General features: G+C 39.4%; 1 protein-coding gene and 1 non-coding gene across 6 annotated transcripts in view; both read right to left on the bottom strand.

Annotated features, from left to right (window-relative positions):
- Window positions 1–23710, bottom strand: part of FMN1 (formin 1) — a 395926-nt gene that overhangs the window by 111027 nt on the left and 261189 nt on the right. For all 5 annotated transcript variants that reach the window (XM_058666107.1, XM_058666110.1, XM_058666106.1 and 2 more), the window contains 5 exons: window positions 19035–19096; window positions 17124–17212; window positions 10227–10356; window positions 8672–8818; window positions 7498–7557 (listed from right to left, as the gene is read on the bottom strand). In XM_058666107.1, the coding sequence (XP_058522090.1) occupies window positions 7498–7557; window positions 8672–8818; window positions 10227–10356; window positions 17124–17212; window positions 19035–19096 (488 nt within the window). The remainder of the gene's footprint in view (window positions 1–7497; window positions 7558–8671; window positions 8819–10226; window positions 10357–17123; window positions 17213–19034; window positions 19097–23710) is intronic.
- LOC118759354 (small nucleolar RNA SNORA70) lies at window positions 13320–13454 on the bottom strand. Its single transcript, XR_004996146.2, has one exon. It is a non-coding gene; the product is annotated as a small nucleolar RNA SNORA70 (small nucleolar RNA).

The raw sequence follows: 23710 nt of genomic DNA on the forward strand, positions 1-23710 counted from the left end.
CTTCCCTCCTACTTTCTTGTTCACATTCATTTTCCTCATCCACTTTCAATTTACTACAGTTTCAGAATCTCCCAGGGGAGCCTCTACATTTTCCCACCAGATTATAAACATCTCAAAGGAGGACACTGTCCTGCTCCCAGCATCACCATATCAACAAACTGGGTGGGCACTGGTACTGAGAGCCTGTAAAGTAACAGTGTTCTGGGGTGTTTAGGCCCTTAGCACGAGACATCTCACTGATCATATTTTTTTATGATTTCAGGGATTTCCTGGATTCTTCCCTTTCCACTCAGACCTAAAGTTTTAACATTTAAAAATATTCATTAATTATTTGAAAGGTGGGGTTACAAAGAGAGAAAGGGAGAGATACAAAGAGTGAGAGAGATATCTTCCATCCTCTGATTTACTCCCCAAATGACCATAACAAGCCATCTGAGCCAATTCAAAGGCAGGAACTTCTTCTAGGTCTCCCACATGAGTGCAGGGCCCCAAGCACTTGGGGCCATCTTCCACTGCTTTCCCAGGCTCATGAGCAGGGAGCTGGGTTAGAAGTGGAGCAGCTGGGACTTGTACCAGTACCTAATGGGGTCCTAGCACCTGAGACAACAGCTTTACCTGCTACATCACAGCACTGGGGCCCAGTTTTAACTCTGAATGTTAGGAGAGCATGGCTTTCTTCATTTTATCAGAACACAGCATGCCAACATTTTTTTTCCATCTTCCTATACTTATTTTACTACTTTACAAACAATGGCAGCAGCACTCGAGACAATTTTCCACGATGGAACGATATCTAAGAGGCTTGCCACAAGGCTCCATGATAATCTACACTGGATGAGAAGAACCATAATATCTACTTCTGGTTTCCAGACTGTTTTATCAAACTTAGCCCTGGTTTCAAAAAAAATTGTTTTTTTCTTTCTTTCCAAGCTAGAAAAAGAGAAAATGAAGCTGAGTGAGAAGTCTGGTAGCAATTCATGTGAAAGCTGTTCAGTTAGAGTTCAAAAGACCTGACTCTATGTGATTTCTTGCAACTTTGCAGACATAGACTTGTACCCAAAAGTAGGCATGAGTAGAAGGAAGCCTGGAGCAGGAGTCACCTTTCTTCAGCTAATTGCTCATTGCCACTGACCACAAAAATCATCACTTATGCCGTTTGGGGGAACGGATAGTGTCATAAATCACAGAATTCTACACTCTTGCTGAGTGAAAGGCATTTTGCACCGTGAAAGCCAGGAGAGCGCAACACAAATGTAGATTTCTTGAGTTTTTTTTTATGCTGGATCATCCCGTGTTTGAAAACTACCCTAAGACTGTCCTCTGTGATGTTGACTCCATTGGGTTTATCTCTCTTTTAGAAGACTCATGTTTCATAGGCAAATTGAAGACTTCTAATAGAATGTATTTTGCTTGATAAAGACAAATACTACCAGGTAAATCCACCCATGTCAACCATGTCAGATGTTTTCACACAGTTCTTTTGCTGTACTGGTACCTACTCTCAGGACCAGGAAATACACATCCGAGCTTGCTGCTGCCTCTCTCAAAGCACTCAGTGTGCTTACTTCCCTCCTCCAGATGACAGCACAGCTCACCTTCTCACAGTATGGATTTTCACATAATGTCCATGTCAGCAAATATTGAGTATCAGATACATTATAGACACTAAACAAAATTAGAACTCTTGGAGTTCAAAGAGCAATGCCAAGATGATAGGTGATTGCCCCAAATATCTATAGCACAGGCAGTATATAATGCATCATGAGAGATTCAAATAGAATATTCCCATGTTTGACAAATGAGAACTTCAAAGCTTTCCTTCAAAGCCAAGAATGTAAGCAAAGGGTCACACAAGATTGGCATGGCTTTTGAGTATATTCATTTCCCTTTTTCACAGGAAATGCATGTTCAATATGTTCAGTAATTGAAAAAAAAAGAAAAAAGAGTATGTTATGATTCTAACACCCAGAAACAAACATTTTAGTATGTAGCTTTCTAGGTTTTTCCTTCATATTGATGCTCACCTGCTTGAGATGACAGATTGTGTTACACATATTGAAATATTATTTAACAGTAAAAAGGAAAAGGGAGAAATTTTATCACATGCATACATGGCTCAAATGTGAAGCTATTATGCTGAGAATCATCTGGTCGCAGAAGTACAAGCATTGCATAATTCCACTTAGGAATATCTAACACAGTCCGACTTCTAGAAAGTGGAACATTGGTTATGGGGGGGGAAGGGAAAAGGAAGTTGGTGTTCAATGGAGGATGAAAGAGTTCTAGAGATTTGCTGTGCAACACTGTGCATGGAGCCAACAATACTGCCCTGCTGACTTAAAAATTTACTGAGAGTACATCTTATTTACGTGTTTTTTGCCACAATAATAAAAAGCTGATATCCTCTCTAATGGGTATACGAGTTAAAATACCATCCAATCCCAGACATTGGAAACATTATTTTAAATGTTACTTGCACAAATAATTATCAGTTTGATCAGAATTTTAAAACAGTGTGGACAGTGTGCTATAAAGCTGTAACCATGAAAAGTCTGCAGTTATAAAACAACAGATCTACAATTTCCAGAAAATGGAAAGGAAATCTCAGAAACAGACCCACATAAATTTGTGTTAATTGGACAGGAAGTAATTATGGAATAATATATTTAAAAATCTAATAAGGTAGGAAATAGTCAGAAAAGGATATAGATAAATATGAAGTAATGGGATATAAAAAAAATTTAAGAAATTGGGAAGAGGAAAAAACTGAATTCTAATTTCCCCCTGATACCAGAGGCCACAGTAAACTTCTAGAGAAGAAAATATTTAAAAACAAAAAAAAGATGACATCACAAAACTATGCAAGGAGATACAGGTAAACAGTTTTCTGATACTGAGGTAGCAAAGTCCTTTCACAGCATTCAAGTGAAGACAAAAACATAAAAGGAGAGAATAACCATGAAAGCATGAAAATAAAAAAAATTTAATTCCTAAATAAAAATCTTCAAAAACATTTTTTAAAGACTTATTTTTTTTCATTGGAAAGTCAGATATACAGAGAGGAAGACACACTGAGAGGAAGGTTTTCCGTGTGCTAATTCACTCCCCAAGCGGCTGCAACAGCCAGAACTGAGCCGATCTGAAGCCAGGAGCCTGGAGCCTTTTCCAGGTCTCTCACATAGGTCCAGGGTCCCAAGGCTTTGGGCTGTCCTTGACTGCTTTCCCAGACAACAAGCAGGGAGCTGGATGGGAAGCAGGGCCGCTGGGATTAGAACTGGTGCCCATATGGAATCCTGAGTATACAAGGCGAGGACTTTAACCACTAGGCTACTGCACAGGGCCCAAACAGTTATGATCTTAAAAATTACAGTGTGATTGGGGAGAAGCAATGGGGAGGGTGGAAGAGAAATCCTGACCCTATGGAACTATATCATGGAAAATAAAAATCTAATCAAAAATTTTTTAAAAATTACCTGGGATATAATGTTTAGCCCAGTGACTAGCATGCTGATTAATATATTCACATTGAAAGTTGGAAAAGCTGAGATTAATACTCAGCTTCAATTCCTGACTCCAGCTTCCCACTTACATTGAGCCTGGGAGGCAGGGTGCAACACATTAAGTGACTGAACCCCTGCTATCTCTGTGGCAGAACTGGATTGAGTTCCTGGCTTCTATCTGTGGTCTTCTCCAGTTCAGGATGTTGAGAGCATCTGGGGAGTTAAACATGAATAAGAGCTCTCTTTATCCATCTGTCACTTTCTGTCTCTCAAATAAGTAATGATAAGAATATGGCTTAAAGAAAGCCAACGTCCAGCAGCCAATGTTGCGGTCCAGCAGTTATGCCACCGCTTGAGGTACTTACATCCCACATCTGTGTGTGGACCCACCTCTCTACTAATAAGGCTTGGAAGCAATAGAATAGGGCCCACGCACCTGATTTCCTACCAGCTACATCGAAGATCATCATGGAGATCTTGGCTTTAGACAGTCCAACTGTGGTTATTAAGTCCACAACAGGAGTGAAACCATAGGTACAAAATCTCCTCTCTCAAACAAGCAGATTTTTATTAAAAAGCCAGCTTCTACATAACTTATTACGGAAAATACATACCACGAAAGAGATAATGAGCTCTTCAGAATCAACAAGAAAAAGATAACTTGTTCTCTTTCATTTAAAAGATGGCCAGATATTGTAGGCAATTTACAAAAAACAAATAGAAGATATAAATAGTTAACTAGATAGATAACTTGTAATAATGTAAGATGAGCAAATCTCTCTCAGGTCTATCAGGTACAAATGGTTAGGTTTAAACCAATGTTTCTGCTTAAGGGTTCTATATCAAAAGGGTTCTAATCTAGTCTGCCCTCTATTCACTACGTATCCTTTAAAGGGCATCTTTATCAGAAAAATTTTCACATAAAGATGCATGTGATTGTCCAGTTGCTCGTCCATGAAGCTGTGCAATGCATCCATGCTGCAATCAACAGGGACACAAGTACTTCCTTGAGATCTGGTTTTCATTCTTTTTGATAAACACACAAAAATGGGATTGCTTGATCATATAATAGATTTATCTCTACTTTCTAAAAGAACCTTATGTTGTTTTCCATAGTGGTTGCACCATCTTACATTCCCATTAGTGACTGGGGTTTCAATCTCTCTATATCCCTACAAACACTTATTAATTTATTAATGGCCAACCTAATGTGGGTGAGAGAATATCGCACTATGATTTTGATTTGTATGTCCCTAGTGGTGTTAAGCAATTTTTTTTTAAACTACTGGCCATGTATGTGATGACTTTGCCTTCTGCCCACTTTTTTCCTTTGAAAAATAATTAAGTCATTAGTTTCAGAAGGAAAAAGATATCATGTACCCGCCTGCTTGTTCAATTCTTAAACGCCCAGAGTGACCACGGTTGGAAACAGACTGAAGGTGAAAGCTGAGAATTTAGTCCTGCATGGGTGGAAGGAACCCAATGACTTGCAGACTCACCACTGCTTCCCAGGGTCCGTACCAGCAAGATGGGCTGGAGTCAGGAGGTGGCCAACCATTTCATGGCCAGTTTTTAAGAAAAAAATTATTTACTTATTTAAAAGGCCGCTGACAGAGAGAGGGGGAAAGACAAGAATAGCTTACATCTGGTAGCTCCTCTCCAAATTCCTATAATAGCCAGAGCAGGGACAGGCCAAAGTTAGGACCTTGGAATACAAAATGAGTCTTCCACAAAGGTGGTAGGAGCCCAAGTGCTTAGGAAATCTTTTCTCAGAGCATTAGCAGGGAACTAGATTCGAACTTGAGCATCCATAACTTGAACAAGTGTTCCTGAGCGATACTAGTATTGCAAATAGAGGGTTAATGTGCCGATCCACAATGCTAGTCCCTGCTCATTTGTTTTTATAGATTCATTTTATCTGATTTTGCAAAACAGTATTACAGAGAGAGACAGGGAGAAATAGAGGGGTCTTTCACTGGCAGGTTAATTCCCTTAGTGGCTGCAATAGGCAGGTGGGGTTGGGCCTTGCTGAAGCCTGGAGCTTCACCATGGCTTCCAATCTGGGCACAGGGCTCCACGTACTAGGCCATCCTTTAATGTCTTCCCAACCACACTGCCAGGAAGCTGGATCTGATGTGCAGCAGGACTTGAACCAGTGCCCATATGGAACATTGGCCTACTAGTCTATGGCGCTGGTCTTGCCTGCTCATTTTTTAAACAGATTTTGTCTGTTTGTATGTGTGTGTGTATGTGTGTGTGTGGCTTTTTCTGCCTCGCTATACATTTTTAAGCCCTTTTTCTTTTGGTGCTCTGTAAAATCATATAAATCTCTTTATAAGGGGTTGATCCTCTTCCAGATAAGCTTATAGCATAAATGCTGATAAGACCAGGAAGGTTTTTTCCTAAAACATTATTAAATGTATTATTTTTCAGAGAGTGTTAATGTAAAAAAAAAAAAAAGGAAGTTTTATAAAAAGGCTTGGGACAAGACAGATCCAGTTAAAGAGAACATCAGAAGTAAAACACATTAATCAGGAAACAGACTGTGTTTGAAAAACCTCAGGCTCTCCTGAGAGACAGCAATAAAAATACAGTTGCTTGAAAATGGAATTAACATAGGCAGAGTGTTAATGTACTTGAAAATGGAGAACCATTTCTATTTTGAGCAAAAATTAGAAAAAAAAAACCTACAACAAACCCAATGTGCACTACATGTGACGAAGACATGCAATGGCCCATAATAACCAACACCTGGAAATGAGAGACGACCTGGGAAGACATTAACATTCTGTTAGCCTGAAAAAGCCAGGGTTAGAAGTAAGTAGAAACAGAGCTCAGTAACTTAGCTGAAGTACAGTAAGTGAATCAAAAAAAGTATAAGGTTTTATGCCTGAGTAATAAAAAATCGTATCTTTAACAGAAATAGGGTGGAAGAGGAAGGGAGGAGGATGAACTGTAGATCTATTGGTAAGTTTGATAAGCTTACCCAGAGGGCTGTTCATCAGTGCTTGCTTGTCTGCTGAGTCAAGTTATAAACCTTTTTCAAATTAGACCCTAGAGTTTTTCCTCCCTCCATGGTCTAACAACATTTTCTTTGGACAACTTGCCCATCCTATTGATGACTGTGTTTCTCAACAACTTGTAACAGTCCCTCTTTCTTCTCAAAGTTAGGACTGCTTGTTCTCAACAAGAAGGAATAAAACAGAAAATTGTGCCCAGGTGAAATCTCACAGATTCATTTTTAACTGTAAATGTAATGTAAGCAGAGAAGATGGGTTGCATTACTGGCAACATATTGGGGATCACTGTCGCAATTGTTGAGACAATTGTTCTGCCTCTCAAAGTCTAACTTAAAAGCTGGGTTAATACAAATTTTACATGAGGTCACAATGTGCTGAGGAAGCTTGGAGGTCTCTCTGAAGTTGTGTTGCACAGTAGGTTGAGAATTGGAACAGTGCTTCCCTTCAAAAGAGTGAGCCAAGGGGTCAGCCTTGTGGCATAGGTTAAACCTGCCTCCTGTGGCGCTGGCATTCCCCGATGGAGTCCTGCCTGCTCCATTTCCAATCCAGTTCCTTGCTAATGTGCCTGCAAAGAACAGAGAATGGCCCAAGTCCTCAGGCTTCTGCAACCACATGGCAGGACCAAAAAGAAGTCCCTGGCCCCTGTCTTTGGATTGGTATAGCCTAGCTGTTACACTTCTTTGGAGTAAACCAACAGATAGAAGATCTCTCTCTCTCTCCTCCTCTCTCTCTGTCTCTCTCTCTCTCTCTATGTAACTCTGCCTTTCAACAGTCAATAGAATATTAAAAATACACATATATAAGTGAACCAAACTCCCTTGGTCTCAGTGTTCTCATATGTAAATGAATGAGTCAAGCAGAGTTCAGAGATTCTTCTTTAGCCTTGAAATTAACTCTTCTATTTTCCAATTTCTAAGTCTATATAACATGTAAAAGCTGAAGCTGCATTAGTGCTGTTTTCCACCTGTATTTCTTACCTGATCATAATAACGCAGGTAATACTTCACAACATAATCCACCAGATTAATCCCGTTATCCTAGGTTTAAAGAGAAACTTAAATGAAAATCATTTACGTAACACTGCACCACCTTACATAGCTGAGATCTGAAATGTTAGATTATGATTCTTCTAATTTGTGAGACTGGTCCTAATTTTGTTTAACACTGGCAAGTTTTCTTCTTGCTTCAGCTACTCTTTCAAATTCCAAGCTATGCAAAGAGATGTCACAAGCCTAGACTTTGGGAGTGGGGTTGGGAAGACAAACAGACAAGCCCTGTCAGATAATGGCTCAAACAAACAAACAAAAAAATGTTTCCTAACATTTTTTGGCATAAAGCCAAGAGGGGAGGGGGTGGCTTGACTACTAAAGGGAAGCAGGGACTGGAACAGAAAGCCATCCCTCCCTTCCCACCTTTCAAAAAATGTGTGTTCTTAATGGTGTGAAAAACAATCAGGGCCAGTTTAAAAGGCACACCAAACTACTTTATGACCCTGAGAGGCCAGGGGCAAGCAGGCCCTCCCACAAGGCAGCCTTTGTGTGTTGTTCACAGGGGTCTAATTCTAATTTGCCTGTGTAGTTTCTCCTCCCAGCGCCCTCTGTGTTCCCCATGGGATGCCTAGATATGGGCTGCTTGTTTCCAAAGAGGTAGCTCTGCAGGGGTGTGGAGCCAAATGCTAATCAGGCTCAGAGTTTGACAGTGGACTCCTCGCCCAATTGTCATGGCTAAAGAATAATTCAAATGCTCAGCTCAATGGGTGATTCAATCCTGCTCTGCCTATCAGAATCCAGTAAATTACAAGTAGCCAAAACTAGGGTCAGACTCCAGTCTTTGCATTATAGCTAATACTGTGGGCTGTTTAAACTCTTATTGTCCAAGGAGTCTAATATCTACTCAAACAATATCTATTATCTAATATCTAGAGTAAATGAGGATTGCAAATTGACAGTGAAAAAGGAAAGCTTATCTTTATTTAAAAGTTGTAAGAAAGACAAGGAAGAAAAACATATGCCCTAAAATAAATTATTGTTAGGGGAGAATAATGAGGATAATGGGAACAATCCAGAATACTTTGAAAAAAGTATAGAACTAAAATAATGACAGATCACAGGAACTCATTATACAAAAAATGAAATAAAATAAGATAAATACCCGGCTTTTGACGTCCTTGAGTTTGGGCAGAATTTCTAAGCTATATCCATCTGCTTGTCCCCGAGTTCTATTTCCTCCATTCATGTAATTTCCAAAAGCCAGAATGAGAGCTAAAATATCCTTCACACTCTTCATGTGCAGCAAGCCCTGTGATGACAAATACCTGATAATAGAGCTGAACTCCAGACATCCTCAACAGTAAATATTTGTTGGGTACCCAATAGGCTAGTGGCTTCTTACCCACAGGACTGACAGATGGAGAAATGACAAATACATTTGACTTAGCCCTAAGTATTAAAACATAAGCATTCATCATTTTCTACTCACTCAGTCTTTTACAAATAGTCCTTGTTTTAAAATTGAGGATATTAGTATTTACATAGGCACTTGAACCGATTTTACTTTTAATACTTAAAGCATTAAATTGAAAAAAATGGACTTTGCACAATTGGTCTTGACCTTTAATGATTTCTAAGCAGAAAGACGTTTAATCCCTTTTGAGGATCTGTTGGGTAGCTATGTAAATAGTACAGTTAAATGCAGAGTACACAAAATAGTAAGCTTGTCCTTCCTTATCCCTAGATGTGATCCTCTGAAAGACACTATAACAATGTATGCTAAGGCCATGGGCTATAATTATTAAGTTTATTAAACTTAATGATTATTAAGTGTTTGCTGTATGTCTATTAATTTTTACAATTTGAAGATGGGAATTTCTTTGGCTCTCTATCTCATGTGCTTTTCCTCTTTCATTTCTTTGTTTCTGTTAAGTGCAAATTCCCAAGTTAAAACATTTTTCCTATAATCTTGGATGACTTTATTTCCCTTTATTTTAGATAAAGAAAGCAAGCAAAATTCGGCTAAAGGCAATATGTACCAGGCTTCTTAAAAGGTACATATCACACTTTTGCAATATCCTGCTTCTCACTGAAATCCAAAACTTAGGGGGAAAAAAAAACTCTTGCCTTCTGATAGGCAGCTAAGTACTGCAATGTTTGTGGAAGGAACCATCAGTCACCGTGAGGAAAAAAAAAACAACTAGAATATAACTTCATAATGAACAATAGAGTAGTAAAGCCAGCATAAGTTTGCCATTCACTTTCATGTTTATTTCATTATCTCTGGAATCCTTCAAGTTTACTGTGTAGACACATTTCAGATTATCACATCATCTAATGCATGAGTGTAAAACAAATATCTCTGTTGCAATCTAGACAATCAAAAAGAAAGCAAACTATGCTATTTACGTTAGTTTTTACTAGGTAGTGTATCCACTGGAAGATACTTGGAATTTGTAGAAAAAAAATTATCTGTAAAAACAACTTTTTTTCTTCCCTCCTCCCTCTTTCTGTACCCTATTTTCTCACTCTCCTTTTGCCATACGTATGTGTACACACTTACATATGGTTTGGATGCCCATCACATTTATATTTAGACAATCATATATAATTCCTCCCTCACCCCACTCATCCCAAAACAACAGTTGGTCTCATTTACTTCCTCTTTTACGTTCAATATGAACAAGGCTATCTTTTAAATTAGGTAGTAAACATACCTTAGACGCTCGAGTGATGATATCTACCTTTCTATGCAAAGAGGTGATACCTTCAGAGAAGACAGATCGGAAGATTATGCACTGAGCACGTTCAGCAAAATTTGGGATTTGGGCTAATTCGTGCAAAAATCTGCAAAAACAAAAAGTATCGCCTAACTTCACCTATAATCACAAGGAAAACAAACAGCAGCAATGATATGCCATTACAATGTTCACAACCATTTTAGTTTTAAAATTTTAAAAGATTATCACAGAGTGAACTGAAAGAAACTCAAGGTAGGTATATATTCTACTATGGACAACAGGACCACTTCTTTAAAAAAGTACCCCCCAAATTTTATTAATTTAATTGAAATGGAGATAGAAACAGGGTTCTCATCCATTGGTTTACTTCCTGGCTACTTGCTACAGCCAGAAATGAATCAGGCCAAAACCAGGAACTCAGTATTGGTCTCCCAGGCAGGTGGCAAGGACCCAACTACCTGAGCTGTCACCTGCTGCCTTAGGATACACATTAGCAGGAAGCTGGAGTTGGGAGAAGAGCCAGGACTAGAACCCAGTCATTCCAAAATGGAATACAGATGTCTCAGTGGTGGTTTCAACTCTACATCAAATGCCATTTCCATGGCCATGTTCTTATGGATTCCTAAGATGGTCAGTGAACATACTGTGTGTAAATTACTTTATGGACAGAAAGTTAATGCAAGCATACCAAACAAAAGAGTCAATTCTAATGGAAAAATCCTAGTCTTTACCACCAAAAAATTTTACAATACACTCTCTTATAATGCAGTTCTCTAAAGGTGTTATTTGCTCTGCTCACAGAAGCAGCCACAAAGTCTTCAGGAAAATTTCTACTGACAAGTGATTAGAAAAAAATGCTCTCACTACACCGAGCTACTATTTCTGCCCAATGAATGACACAGTGGTCAATAATGATGAAATTCTCCAGATATTTGTTTACTTTCTCACATCAGCTTACCGATATAGTAGACACAGTTCATAGTTCAGTACTTGGAACAGAACAGGTACTCATTAAGTAGACAACCTTGAGGTATTTTTTTTAATATGGCAAGACAGATCTTAGAAGCTAAATGTGAAGACTGACCTATACACAGTAGCTCACTGTCTGAGTAGCTGGGCACTGGTATCCTTTGCAAAATTAAGCTGGAAGAGCTACACACTCTCCAAGCCAACCACAAGAGGAAAGTACATAAACTAAAATGAGTGGAGACAGTTGGACATGAATTCAGAAGAGAATACACTAGCAATCATTAACTTCAGTTTGGAGCTGAAATGATGATTAACTGATTTTCCAAAAGTCTTGATCAACTCAAAAAATCATTACCTTGAAATTCTGCAACCTTCTCATTAAGAATGGATTTACATAGGAACAAAGTTGGAGTATCTTTTTATACTCTGTGCCTTCTTTACTTTTAAGGAAGCTAGGTATTAATACAATTCCCTTAAATTATTCTTCTTGCTCATCCTACAACTCATTTATTTACCACATTTTAAAAACTGACATTGAGATGAAGAACACCCATAAAGGAAAACATACTCTCGTCTTAAAGTTCTACAACTGGGATTATGATGAAAATCATAAGAAAGATAAAAGTAGAACTCCACAGGAATTCTGGATTGGTATAAGAAAATTAATCTATATTAAATTATAGCTTCAAAAATACAGGGTTAAATAGCTGAATCCCTTCCATTGACTAGAATTAGAACTAGCACCAATTTTCACAAATATCTGAGCAGTGAACACTTCTATGACTGACATTGTTGGGTCCTGGGTTGAGGCTTGATAAGATTATTTATTTGGATGCTAAACGCATTATTGAAGAAGGACCCTGCATTCGGCCCCCTACCTCTTCCCAAATGTGACCCCGAGACACCATTCCCATTCCCCTAAAACCAAGATTTTCAGGGCACTTCTTCCTTGAATACAGTGAGTGAAGCGGTCACAGAGACTATATGACAGAGTATACAGATGGATGATTCAGCTCGCTAACAAGTTCAGAGATAAAAAGGAGAAAATCCCAGGTGAGTAATTATAACATCAACAAAAAAACCCTAAATGAACAAATAAATAGAAGTAGAGTTGCAAGACTTTCTAAAATAAAGGCCTTAATGGAACAGGTGCTTGTACTGGAAAGATGAAAAATGTCCTCTGTGTAGAAAAGGGTCTGAAACACATCTGTGGGGCTGAATGGGAGGAGAAGAAGGTCATGAGTTATACATTACTTTGGGACAGAATCATGTAAAGGAAAATTAATGCTAGATCATCAGTCATCAAGGTCATCCTTCAATCCTTTAGGTGCGTATGAAGCATTCAATGCATCAGATATCACACTAAGAACATGGGAAGAGCTTTTGACTTACACACAATTCCTTCTTGATAACCTGAGAAGTAAATCAATGATTAGTATGGAATGTAGTTAAGTGCTATTAACAGGAACCCCAAGAGGAGCTTTGGAAGATCCTGCCAGCGCATTGGATTCAGGACCCTGGAGACACAAGTCAGTGAGGGATGCCTATGCATCACCCACGCCATGACAACATGCCACGGCAGGCTGAAGGTTATATGCAAGGGAAGTAGAGTAGAACACTGATGTTAAAGTGGGATTATGTGTTCCAAGACAACCAGTTTAAACTTGTTTTTTTCTTTTAACAGAAATCAGGTTTATTATTGATCAGGTTAAAGGGCACAGATCAGCAGAGGCCTCATGAGAGGAGGGCTCACCACTTGTCCAAGGGACCATGATTGGGGATGTATTTTAAATCACGGCCATCAGGGATGAGCTGCTTTTCAGCCACCATGTCTTCAAACTCATCCTCATTAACTTTAGTAAAGCCCCGTTTCTTTGAGATGTGGATCTTCTGGTGACCAGGGAACTTGAACCTGGCCCTGCATAGGGACCTTAACCAGATGTTCCTTGTTCTGTAGCTTGGTGCAGATGGATATGAAGACTTGGCAAACGTGAACCCTGGCTACAGTGCCTTGGGGTTTTCCAAAAGCATCCCACATACCAGTCTGCAGCCTAGATGAGGAACAGAATGAGGTCAGAGGCAGGAATGGCTACTTTATAGGGCTGTCTCCAAGGTCCCTCAGAGCAACCCATACAAGCAACAGGTTGCATATACTACCATGGTAGTTGCTCTTTGCAGCCATTGTACACCAGGTGCCAATGAAATAAGTGAGATGGTTGGCTTAATCAGTTGCAGAAGACCTCCTCCACAAAGGAAGATAAGAGGGCCTGCAATGTGAACACAGAGTAGGAAATGGAAGAGAAAGCTACAAGGCTAGCAATATCCAAGTAAACTAATATCCTATGGGTGCTGAGAGAAGTTAAGAATGTCTTCCAAGGTTTTTGGCTTGGATATCTGGAAGAATGTGAAGATTCAAAATACTGGAGAAGAAATTTGGAGAAAATATGATTTTGTGTCATTTCTTCCCCCATATAGCCTTGTCTTGTAGCAAAGTACTGTAGCTGCTTTTGCATTTATCTGGAGAAGTACAAGAGATGCTGATTACCTCAAAATCTATGAAAAGCAAGTACCTAAAAAATATCTTAAATGCTATGCCAATTGTGTTATGCAATCTAAACATAAAATGGATATAGTAACTCTTCCATATCCCCAAGCATGGGATCTTGATGTTTGGTGCTTATTAATTCTTTTTGCAATAGTCTAAATTTGTACTCTCGGTTTCAATAACAGAGGGTCAAATACTCTCTGAAGAAGGAATAAATAAGTTATCTTTACCCTTTACCTCTTCTCCCTTGTGCAAGTTTATTTCCAAAAAAAAAGAACTACAACTTCATGTGTATATATGTGCCTCTTACCGTTTGTGGTTATCAAGCTACAGTCATAACTCAGCCATCAGGTGTAATGATGCTGTGGGAACCCCACTGCTTTCAAAAGTTTAATATTTGGTTTATCATCCCAAAATCGCTGAATGGCATTGTGGCATAGGACTATGTATACACATAATTTCATGCTGCAGCCTTTCTTCATTCATGGAGAAGTACACTAACACCAATACAGCCTAGTCTGTGGGCGTTCATAGATAGTTATGAATCCATGCAGAGAATCCCAATAGGCTCTGTGTCATGTCCTCACTCTAGGCCATGGCAAATGTGCATCAGGCCTAATCCAATCTGGTAAGGACTGCCTCATGTCACTCCCATCACTATTCAAGAAACAAAGAGTGACATGGGGCATCCTTCAAGGCAGCAGCTCACAGACATGCAGAGTGGCTTTCTCTAGAAGGAGTGGTCCTCAGGAGAAAACAGCTCTGTGTAAATTTGGCACTGGGATGTAAGAAAACTGATGAGGTGAGTGATGAGGCTAGTCTCTCCATGCTGTGATTTATAGGACTGGGCACCATAGGACTCTTAGGAAATTGTAATGCTGAAACTATAAATGATTCATATTTTCCAGTATGTAAAACATGCTTATATTTGACTCACTTGAAGTTTATGACAAATAAATTGCCAGAGTATCTTACTTTGTCATAAATCAAACAAATGTGAGCCTGTGTGGGAAGTTGGGAGGGAAGGTAAAATTCACTGAGGTTCTGCGGCCCTTTCCTCTCCATGTCTCCCTCTGCAACAACTGAGCCCATCACCTCCCCAGCACAACATGACAGTCTTCTTGGCTATCGGTCATAACAGTGCAAGTCCAGGAAGTCACTTGCCAACTATAAAAATGCTTTTTCTGATCATTACCAGTAAAAGAAACAGGAATATGCTGCCTACTAATTTACTGACCACTTTTATTCTATATCTTAGCAAATATTCTTGAAAAATATTGTAAGAGGAAAAAAAGAAGCAAAAGGAAAAGGTGAATGCTTCTAGTTGCAGAAACACATGCCGCACAGTGTGCACTTCACTGGGTCAGCTGTTTCCAGAGCAGAGAACAGCAGCTACAGAGTTGCTCAAGGGTTGTCAAGGTACTGCTTACAGGCCAAATCAAGCTCACCACTTGCTTTGTAGGTCTGTGAATTAAGATAGTATTTTATACGTAAAATCTTGAAGAAAGGATCAATGGAAGTATAACATTTTATGACATGTAAAAATGATATAAAATTCAAATTTTAGTTTTCACGAATTAACTTTTATCAAAGACATACTTATTTGCTTATTATGTGCTATTTATGGCTGCTTTTGCACTATAATAATTGACTTGAATGGTTGTAACAGATCTCTTGATTGAAAAAGTTCAAAATAATACATACTATCTATCTTTTACAGAAAAGGTATGCCATTTGAGGAACTGACTTTTTTGGTGCAGCAGGTTAAGCCACTGCCTGCGACGCTAGCATCCCATATTGGAGCACCACTTCAAATTTTCGCTATTTTGCTTCAATACAGTTCCCAGCTAATGCACCTGGGAATGCAGCAGAAGATGGCCCAGATACTTTGGCTCCTGTCACCAATATGGGAAATCTGGGTGGAGATCCAGGCTCCTGGCTTCAACCAGATCCAGTTCCAACCATTGTAGCCATTTGGAGAGTGAATCATCAGCTGAAACATCTCTCTCTCTCGCTCGCTCTCTAACTCTGTCTTTCAAGCAAATAAACACAACTTATAAAAAATGTTTTCCATTCAGGTTTAGGGTATTGATGTCCACTTTTATAAAACTGGCACTACCCAAATTCTCATATGCCTACCTATCCCGCATGGCCTTGTTAATGCTTAACTATTTAATTACCAGTCTCTTCACTTATAGTCATTGTAACTTTAGCAACAAGTTATTTTATTAGAAATGATCAGTTAGGGGGTAGAACACAAAGGCAAGGGAACCCATTTAAATTGATTTATGATAATCAGAGGCTTCGTGAACTAACTCTGGCCAAAGGATAAGCGGGTGTTGGCCATGCTTCATGTGATAGTAGCCCAAATAAGGTTCCCAGGATTATCATGAAGGTTGCCAATAACTGAGTAAATCTAGAATTTTGATCCTAAATGCTTTTCTGGGTCTGCACACCCAGGTCTCCAAAAGGGTTACTGTGTTCTGCAGGACCCAAGTACAGGGCATGGAGGCTTCAGTGCAGCTCACAGAACACTGGAGGCTTTGCAAATCAGCTTGTCACCCCGACCATGATCACTCCACTGCTTTGTGTTCTACAACTGATTAATCTCTAGACTGAGGGCATACCTTTGTATTAGATATGAGGTGTCCTAGGTGAAAAAAGGAGCCACTATCAATTTGTGCACTGAGTCCTGGGCCTCTGAAAAACTGGAGCAGACCCTGGAGCTAAAAATCCCCAGACACATTTCTCAGGACGGCTTTGGAGCAAGGATGGGAGTGATTACGTCAGCCTGTGAGATGATCTTCCGAAGGACAGAGCAAGCAACTCTAGAGACTAAGTGGAGAGAAGAACAAGCACACACAGTGTGTGGATGAAAAAGTCCCACCTAATTGGGCCAGAGCATGTGGAGAAATTTAGGAAGATGCTGGCACAGTTCTGCTCCATTTACTGAATATGACACTTGGGAAGATAAATTTGAATTCTGTGACTCTGATATCATCATTTTAACTGCATCAGCAGAAGCTTAAACAGAGCGATGCCTTCTTCCTTCCTTGGTTACCCTTTTGGCTAAAAATGTTTAGTCTAGGAGGAATTAACAAGTTGCTAGAACAAGAATGGGGAGTTGTGTGGGGTGGGAGAGAGGGGGTGGGTTGAGACACATTGCATCCAGCAACGCAAATCTCAGCACTGCCCTTCCCGGCAGCTGGATCATTCTGCTGTGTGTAATAGGTCACCGGGATGATGGTGTTGTGACTTCGTCACTGCACAATAGAGCTGATCATTCAGAGCCGGGAGGCAGGAACAGGAACCACAGTTTTCCTTTCAGCTTAACAAGTAGGTAATGCAAGCGTCCTTACTGTTCAGGTTTATCCAGCAGCTTCAACTCTTCTTCTTTGGATGTCTCGTAGTACTTTCTTATTTTCACCAATTCATCTTCTTGGGCTCTCTACATTGAAAACCAAAACAAAAAGCAGTGAGGATCTAAGGCTTTAGGTCCCCAGGGATAAGTCTCTAGTCTAGAAGCAGGAGCACCAGTGTCCCTTGGCTAGAAATGCAAATTCAACCCGACCTCAGACACAAGAAACTCCAGAGGCAGTGATCTGGAATCCTCCCAGTGATTCCAATGCAGCCAGGGGCGTGTAATAACACCCCTGGCTAACAGAAATGGTCACTACAGGCATACTCAGGCAAACAAACAAACAAACAAACAACCCAGGATACTTAATTACTGTCTTTGAATTTCCTGTCTCTTCAGATGTGAGCAGATGAGATAAGTTGCCCTTAGCATTTATTTTCATACCCTCAGAATAGCCCTTCTAACTTACATAGGCTACTAATTTCTTTCTCCTACTATTTTCCTTTGTTATGAATTTCATCAGTACCCATCATCTGGACAATTCATTTTGGTATTTAGTTGAACCTAGCTGGCTTCTACAGTGTGCTAACATGCATCCACCATGTGCAATGCTCTGAGTTCAGGCTTACAACACAAAGCATCTGGAAGGTGCTCTGCTTCCAATAAGATCATGTAACATCTATTACTGTATTCACATTTTACATAAAATCCTACTGAGGCATTAGCTAAGTAACTGGTGAAGGGCTTCTTCCAGGAGTCCTTTCTCCCATTGAATTACACCACTCTCCAGATACTCGACAAACTCACCATTGCCCCTTGATGTCCCAGTGCCTTTGGATTGCTTAATGAAAGCTTTACTGATGGAAATGTAGAAAAAAATGTAGAAAAATAGAAAAATGTAGAAAAATGCACAAAAGAGCTCCTGATATATATAAAGGATGTGAAAATGAGTAGATAATTAATGATCCCACCAGGTACAGAATATTAGCCTGGAAATTTTCAGTAAGAGATTTAAAGTCCCAGAAGACAAAAATGTGGAAAGGAATCATTTTTGGAGCTGGGTGAACATGGCATACCATAAAGCCCCAAGCAATTTCCTGGGGAGAGAGACTTCTAGTTCAATCTTTTTTCATCCCAGTAGTTGGCAAATCAAGAACAGATAATACTCGTGGGAATTCACACTTGCTGGTATCATCTTCTTAAGAGAGTCTGCTGATTCTGCTTTTTTTTTTTTTTGTCTACTTACGACTCAAATTAAAAGGCCTTATATGTGAGTGTGGTACAGTTTACTTTCAAAATACATTGCAACTGCTATATGTTAAATTCACATTTACTACAAAACAATCAGGTGGACCCCACTGTGATTCCCATTACTCTGATTATCTATGAGCTGAAGTAGCTAGTCCAAGATCACTTAATAGGCAATGATGAAGCTGTACCTGAAACCTAAGACCATTTTACTTTAAATTCAATAATCCCACCCCCCCCATTTTATACTGCTTCCCTCACAAAACAACATCAGTTTTATTTGCAGTAAGAGTCATCATCCAAGCTGGTATTAACTTCCCATTCCTCAGAGGAAGATGCTGGTATAGATCAACATTAACCAGGAAGCTCAACTTCATTCACTGCCAGCACATGACAGAGTTGAGTTCTAGGCACAAAGGTAGTTGCTCTTGACCTCGAACCACACTGATTTGTAGATGTGCCATGAGATTGATTAACACAGGCAAGCATGGTAGGAGTTAGCAATCTAGTGCCCATCATGTCCATTCTCAGGCCTGCATTTCTGTTTCTTGTGCTGTCCAAGATAGGCCGAAATATTCACTACCAAAGAAAACAGATGGCCCAATGAATTAGAGGGTAGAAGACAAACATGGAAACTCCAGCTCTGTATGGCTTTGATACTCACGTTTTCATACAAAGCTGCGAGGGTCTCCAGGTCAACCACAGAGTCATCCACATTGAAAATGGCTGTCAAACACCCAGAAAGAGAGAGCAGAGAGACATCTGGTTAGAGTGCATGCCCAGGTTTCCTACACTGGTTTCTACTCTCTTTCTCTTCACACCAGGGGGCTCCAAAGAAAGACACCACAATGATTCTCATCACTTGCCTATGCCTAATGCATTCCTCAGGCTCTGTGTCTTTTCTGCAGTTTAATTTAGGAAAAGTGTCCCGTGCTTCAAGACTAAATCAGCTTGCAATTTTGAAACATAATGTTACACCTTTCTTCCTGCTGGTAATTGAAAAGATGCAGCACCTAAAGCACCAGAACTGACTTATGTCCATTTACCAGAACGACGGAGAGAAAACACATTACAAGTTAAACAAATTCAAGTATGTGATTTCAGGCACCTTACTACAGCCACTGTAAATATCTTGTTGCGATAAAACAGACAAGAAAAATGCAATAATTGCATCAATGGCAAGTTAAGATTATAAAAACCTTCCGTGAACCAGCTACTCTTTAGGCAAGTGCTCATTCCTATGGCTTACACTTCTTGTGCTCTATTTTAAATAGATGACATAGCTGCTTCACTAATTTGATCATGATTTCACCTCAAGACATTCCTTCTCATATATCTTGTGATTAAAAAAAATTGCAATTCTAAAGTCTTAATAGATTTGGCTATCAAAGTGCCTGAAATAGGCAAAGCACACATCTTTAAATAATTATTCAAAATGAATAAGCTTTGTTCCTGCAACTCTCCTTTCCTTCTCTGACTTTACATTGTGAAATTAACCAGCATGCTAGTAAATTTTCTCTGTGGCAAACTAATTAATTTTATTAAACAAAGCAGTGATGCTTAGAAGGCCTTAAAATTGTGCTCATCAAACATTTTTCTTTTCACTTCCATTCTGTGATGGCTCTGGGGGAAGCTGAGGATCAAGGAAAAAGGCAGGTTGCTTTAGAACCGCTTTGCTCCCTCCAAAATTAAGACGCATATGAATTCCTTCACACAATTTTGACCATGTTAATGAACTGAGCTAAGATCACGCACCTTCTTCACAGAACACCGAGAAATGTACTTAAAATTCCTTCTCAGGCCACTAGCTTTCCCAGTTTCTAGCTTAGGAGTTAATCAGCAAGCTTTTCTTAGATGCGGGAGGTAGAGAGAAAAGAAGAGGTTAATATGCTAGTGACAAAGTTGGTCATCTCAGACTCTACCAAGACAAAGGAAAATCACACTTTCCAAAAGGCCACTCTGAAACCACGAGAGACAAATCTGCTTTGAGGGAAGAATGGAAGAATTTACCCTTCCAGGATCGTTCTTTTGTATGTGAAGAGAGTATGAATTCATTAATTTATCAGATAAATCACGCATTTTTAAACATCTGCTGTATCACAAATCAACAAAACAGCCAGAAAGAATGTCTATTTGGCATCAATTCTAATATCTTCTTACCAAAATCAGCCAACATATGAATGCAGAAAAAAGGCAAAATTCTAAAGATAATTTATCAGAAATGTTTACTTATAAATTAACCACTTCTCATAGGTAATACATATGAATCACAAGCTTAGATGTAATGCAGTAATCTTAAGCAAGAAGAGCAAGAAGTGTCTGTGAGTTCCTCTTCTTATTAAGTAAATATTTGGTTATAAAAAGTTTGGGCCCAACAGATTATGTTGTCAGCCAATTCCCTTCCAGTGTTGTCAGTAGCAAAAAGCAAGCCCTTCCACAGGATAGGAATACAGAGCAGCCTGGATGTGGGAAACACTGATTCATCCTCTCACTCACCCAGTCCTCGGATAAATACACAGGCAATACACATGTGTATATATAGCACTATATATTGTACACTAAACTCCAGAAACTGTTTTAAACTGGCAGATATGTAAGTTAGAAGTATCTACCATAGCCAAAGTACTTGCTCTAATTAAATGTATAGTCTAGTTAGGGAATAGAAAATCAACAATAAACTAAGATAACAGTGTACTTTGGAGAAGGCAAAATAGAGAACTATGTAACACTTGAAGATAAAGGAAGGCTTCTTTGACAATAGGACGTTTAACACCTGAAGATGTGATTTTTGTGATCTTGGCAAAAGAATCTTACAGAAAAAATTGAACTGCAGAGGCAAGGTTCTTTTTTCCTTTTCTTTTTTAAAGATCTGTTTACTTATTTGAAAGGTAGAGAGGGGGTGGAGGTAGAGACAATGAGAGAGTTTCCAAATATAGGCTCACTTCCCCAAATGGATGAAATGGTCAAAGCTGGGTCAGGCTAAATCCTGGAGCTTCATCCAGGTTCCTCACATGGGTACAGCAGCCCAGGTACTTAGGCTATCTGCTGCTTTTCCAGGTTCATTAGCATGCAGCCAATTGGAAATGGAATAGCCAAGATGTGAATCAGTGCCCATATTAAACACCTGCACTGCAGGCAATACCTTAACCCACTGTGTCACAATGCCAGCTCCAAGTCTCTGTCTCCTTCCTTCCGTCCATGTTCCTCCTCTCCCTCTCTCTTGCCCTCCCTCCCTCCCTCCCTCCCTGCCTTCCTTCCTTCCTTCCTTTTTATGAAGAAGCATATTCAAGACACTTAAAAAGATCCAAATAACTATTAGGGATAGAGAAACAGACTTACTTGCTATGTGATGCTGACACCTTACATTGTCTGTATCTCAACATAATTGTAAACCAGATCCAATACCTGGTTGACAGAGCAAGACATGAACTCAAAATGGTACCTGTGATCTTAGACTGATGGATTCCAAAAACACATTGTGAAGCTGTTTTAATGCTTATTAATGCCTTATCTCCTTTAACACCTGGAAAGAATTACGGAAAGAAAATTTCGACTACTGAGTAATTTGTGCCACACATGCAACTTCCAAGAACTGTTGGGTGACAGCAACTGCTACAAAATTCTTTCTTTCCTTTAAAAGATCACTCAGGGCCCAACTCCAGGAAGCATTAATAGGAAAGACATATACATAAATATCTCTAATTAAAAAAAAACAGTGTGGCCATAAGGGAAACACACATGATACTTGTAGGTTCACAGGTTAACCTAAATCCTATCTATAATTTTAGTCTTTCCCAATCTATACTTCACTCTACAACCAAAGTAACTTTTAAAAGTTACTCTTAAAAATGCTATTTTTTTCCTTTGGAGACTGGTCATAATTGTGTTTCTTGGGACATCCACATTCCAGTTGGCATGCCTGGGTTTGAGTCCAGCTTCTGGCTAACATGTGTCTTGGGAGGCAACAGGAGATGAATTAAGCAGTTGGGTCCCTGCCAGTCATGTGGGATACCTGCATTGAGTTTCTGGCTTCAAGCTTCAGCCTGGCCCAGCCCCAGTTGCTACAGGCATTTAGGGAGTAAACTGGCAGTTGAGAGACCTTTATCTTTCTACCTTTCAATAAATAAATAAACACTTTTACCTTGATATTTAAAATAACCTTGAATACCTCTCCTTGAAATATTGGGTGAATTCTTCAATCCCTGGCCCAGTTTTTAAGCTTACTCCTTGCCTGGCTCCAAACTACATTTCTAAGCTCATCTCATTTCACTCCCTCCTTGCACCTGGGGCTTCAGCAGTATTGCACAACTCTCCAATCCTGAACACGCCAAGACTTCTTCCTTTCAACACCTCATCTTCCATGGGCCAGGGTCAAAAGTTTCCTACCCTGGAAGGACACCCCTTGCTCTTCAGGTCATTAAGTCCTTTCCTTTTCCTTCTCCAAGGCACCTCACTCATATTTTATGTAGGGTGAGGATAATTGCCTCACAGTTTCTTTCTGCCACTGGTGTTCATAGTCAAGGATCACTTCTTGGGTATCTTCGGCAACACTGCTTTTTAGAATAGTACCTGAGTGCAGCAGGTGTAAAATAAGGATTTGTGGATATGGCGCATACCACAAGGACTCCTGGAGAGGTGAGCCCTTCTATTGGAATGTAAGGAAGATTTTATGAAAAGAGGGATAGAATTCTGACACATGACAACACTATCTTATAAGAAGGTATACTTAGCTTTTTTCCTGTTTAAAGTACACATTTGTGGGCCACTACTAGTTGTTTTAATACTCATGCATATCATACAATGTCTAATACACATGCAATGTCTAAATAAGGACTATCACATATATCTTCCCAGATATCATTTCCTTCTATCACTTATCATTTCCTTTTGGTGGAGACACATTCAAAATTCTCCCAACGGTCTTTGTAATAACTCAACACTTATTAGTATCTACAATGACCCTACTGGGCAATGATTCCTCTTAGTAAAAATTTAGTATCCATTGACCAACCTTTTCCTACTCCTTCCTCCTTACTACTCTCCCCAGTCTCTGCTAACACTGTTTATGCCCATCTTTCATGGGATCAAGTTCTTTATAATTCAGTGACAACATAAGGAATTATTTGTCTTTCTGTGTCTGGTTTATTTCACTTGAAATAATCTTCTCCAGTTCTTCCTATGTTGTTATGACAGGATTTCTTTCTTTTTATGACTGAATGATACTCTTTTGGGTGTACACACACATACTATACACATATATATCTCCATATATATCTATGTTGTGTGTATATATGTGTATATATATTGTGTGTATATACACACACTATAGTTACAATTAGG

Source organism: Ochotona princeps, chromosome 6, assembly GCF_030435755.1.
Source record: "Ochotona princeps isolate mOchPri1 chromosome 6, mOchPri1.hap1, whole genome shotgun sequence".
Lineage (NCBI taxonomy): Eukaryota > Metazoa > Chordata > Mammalia > Lagomorpha > Ochotonidae > Ochotona > Ochotona princeps.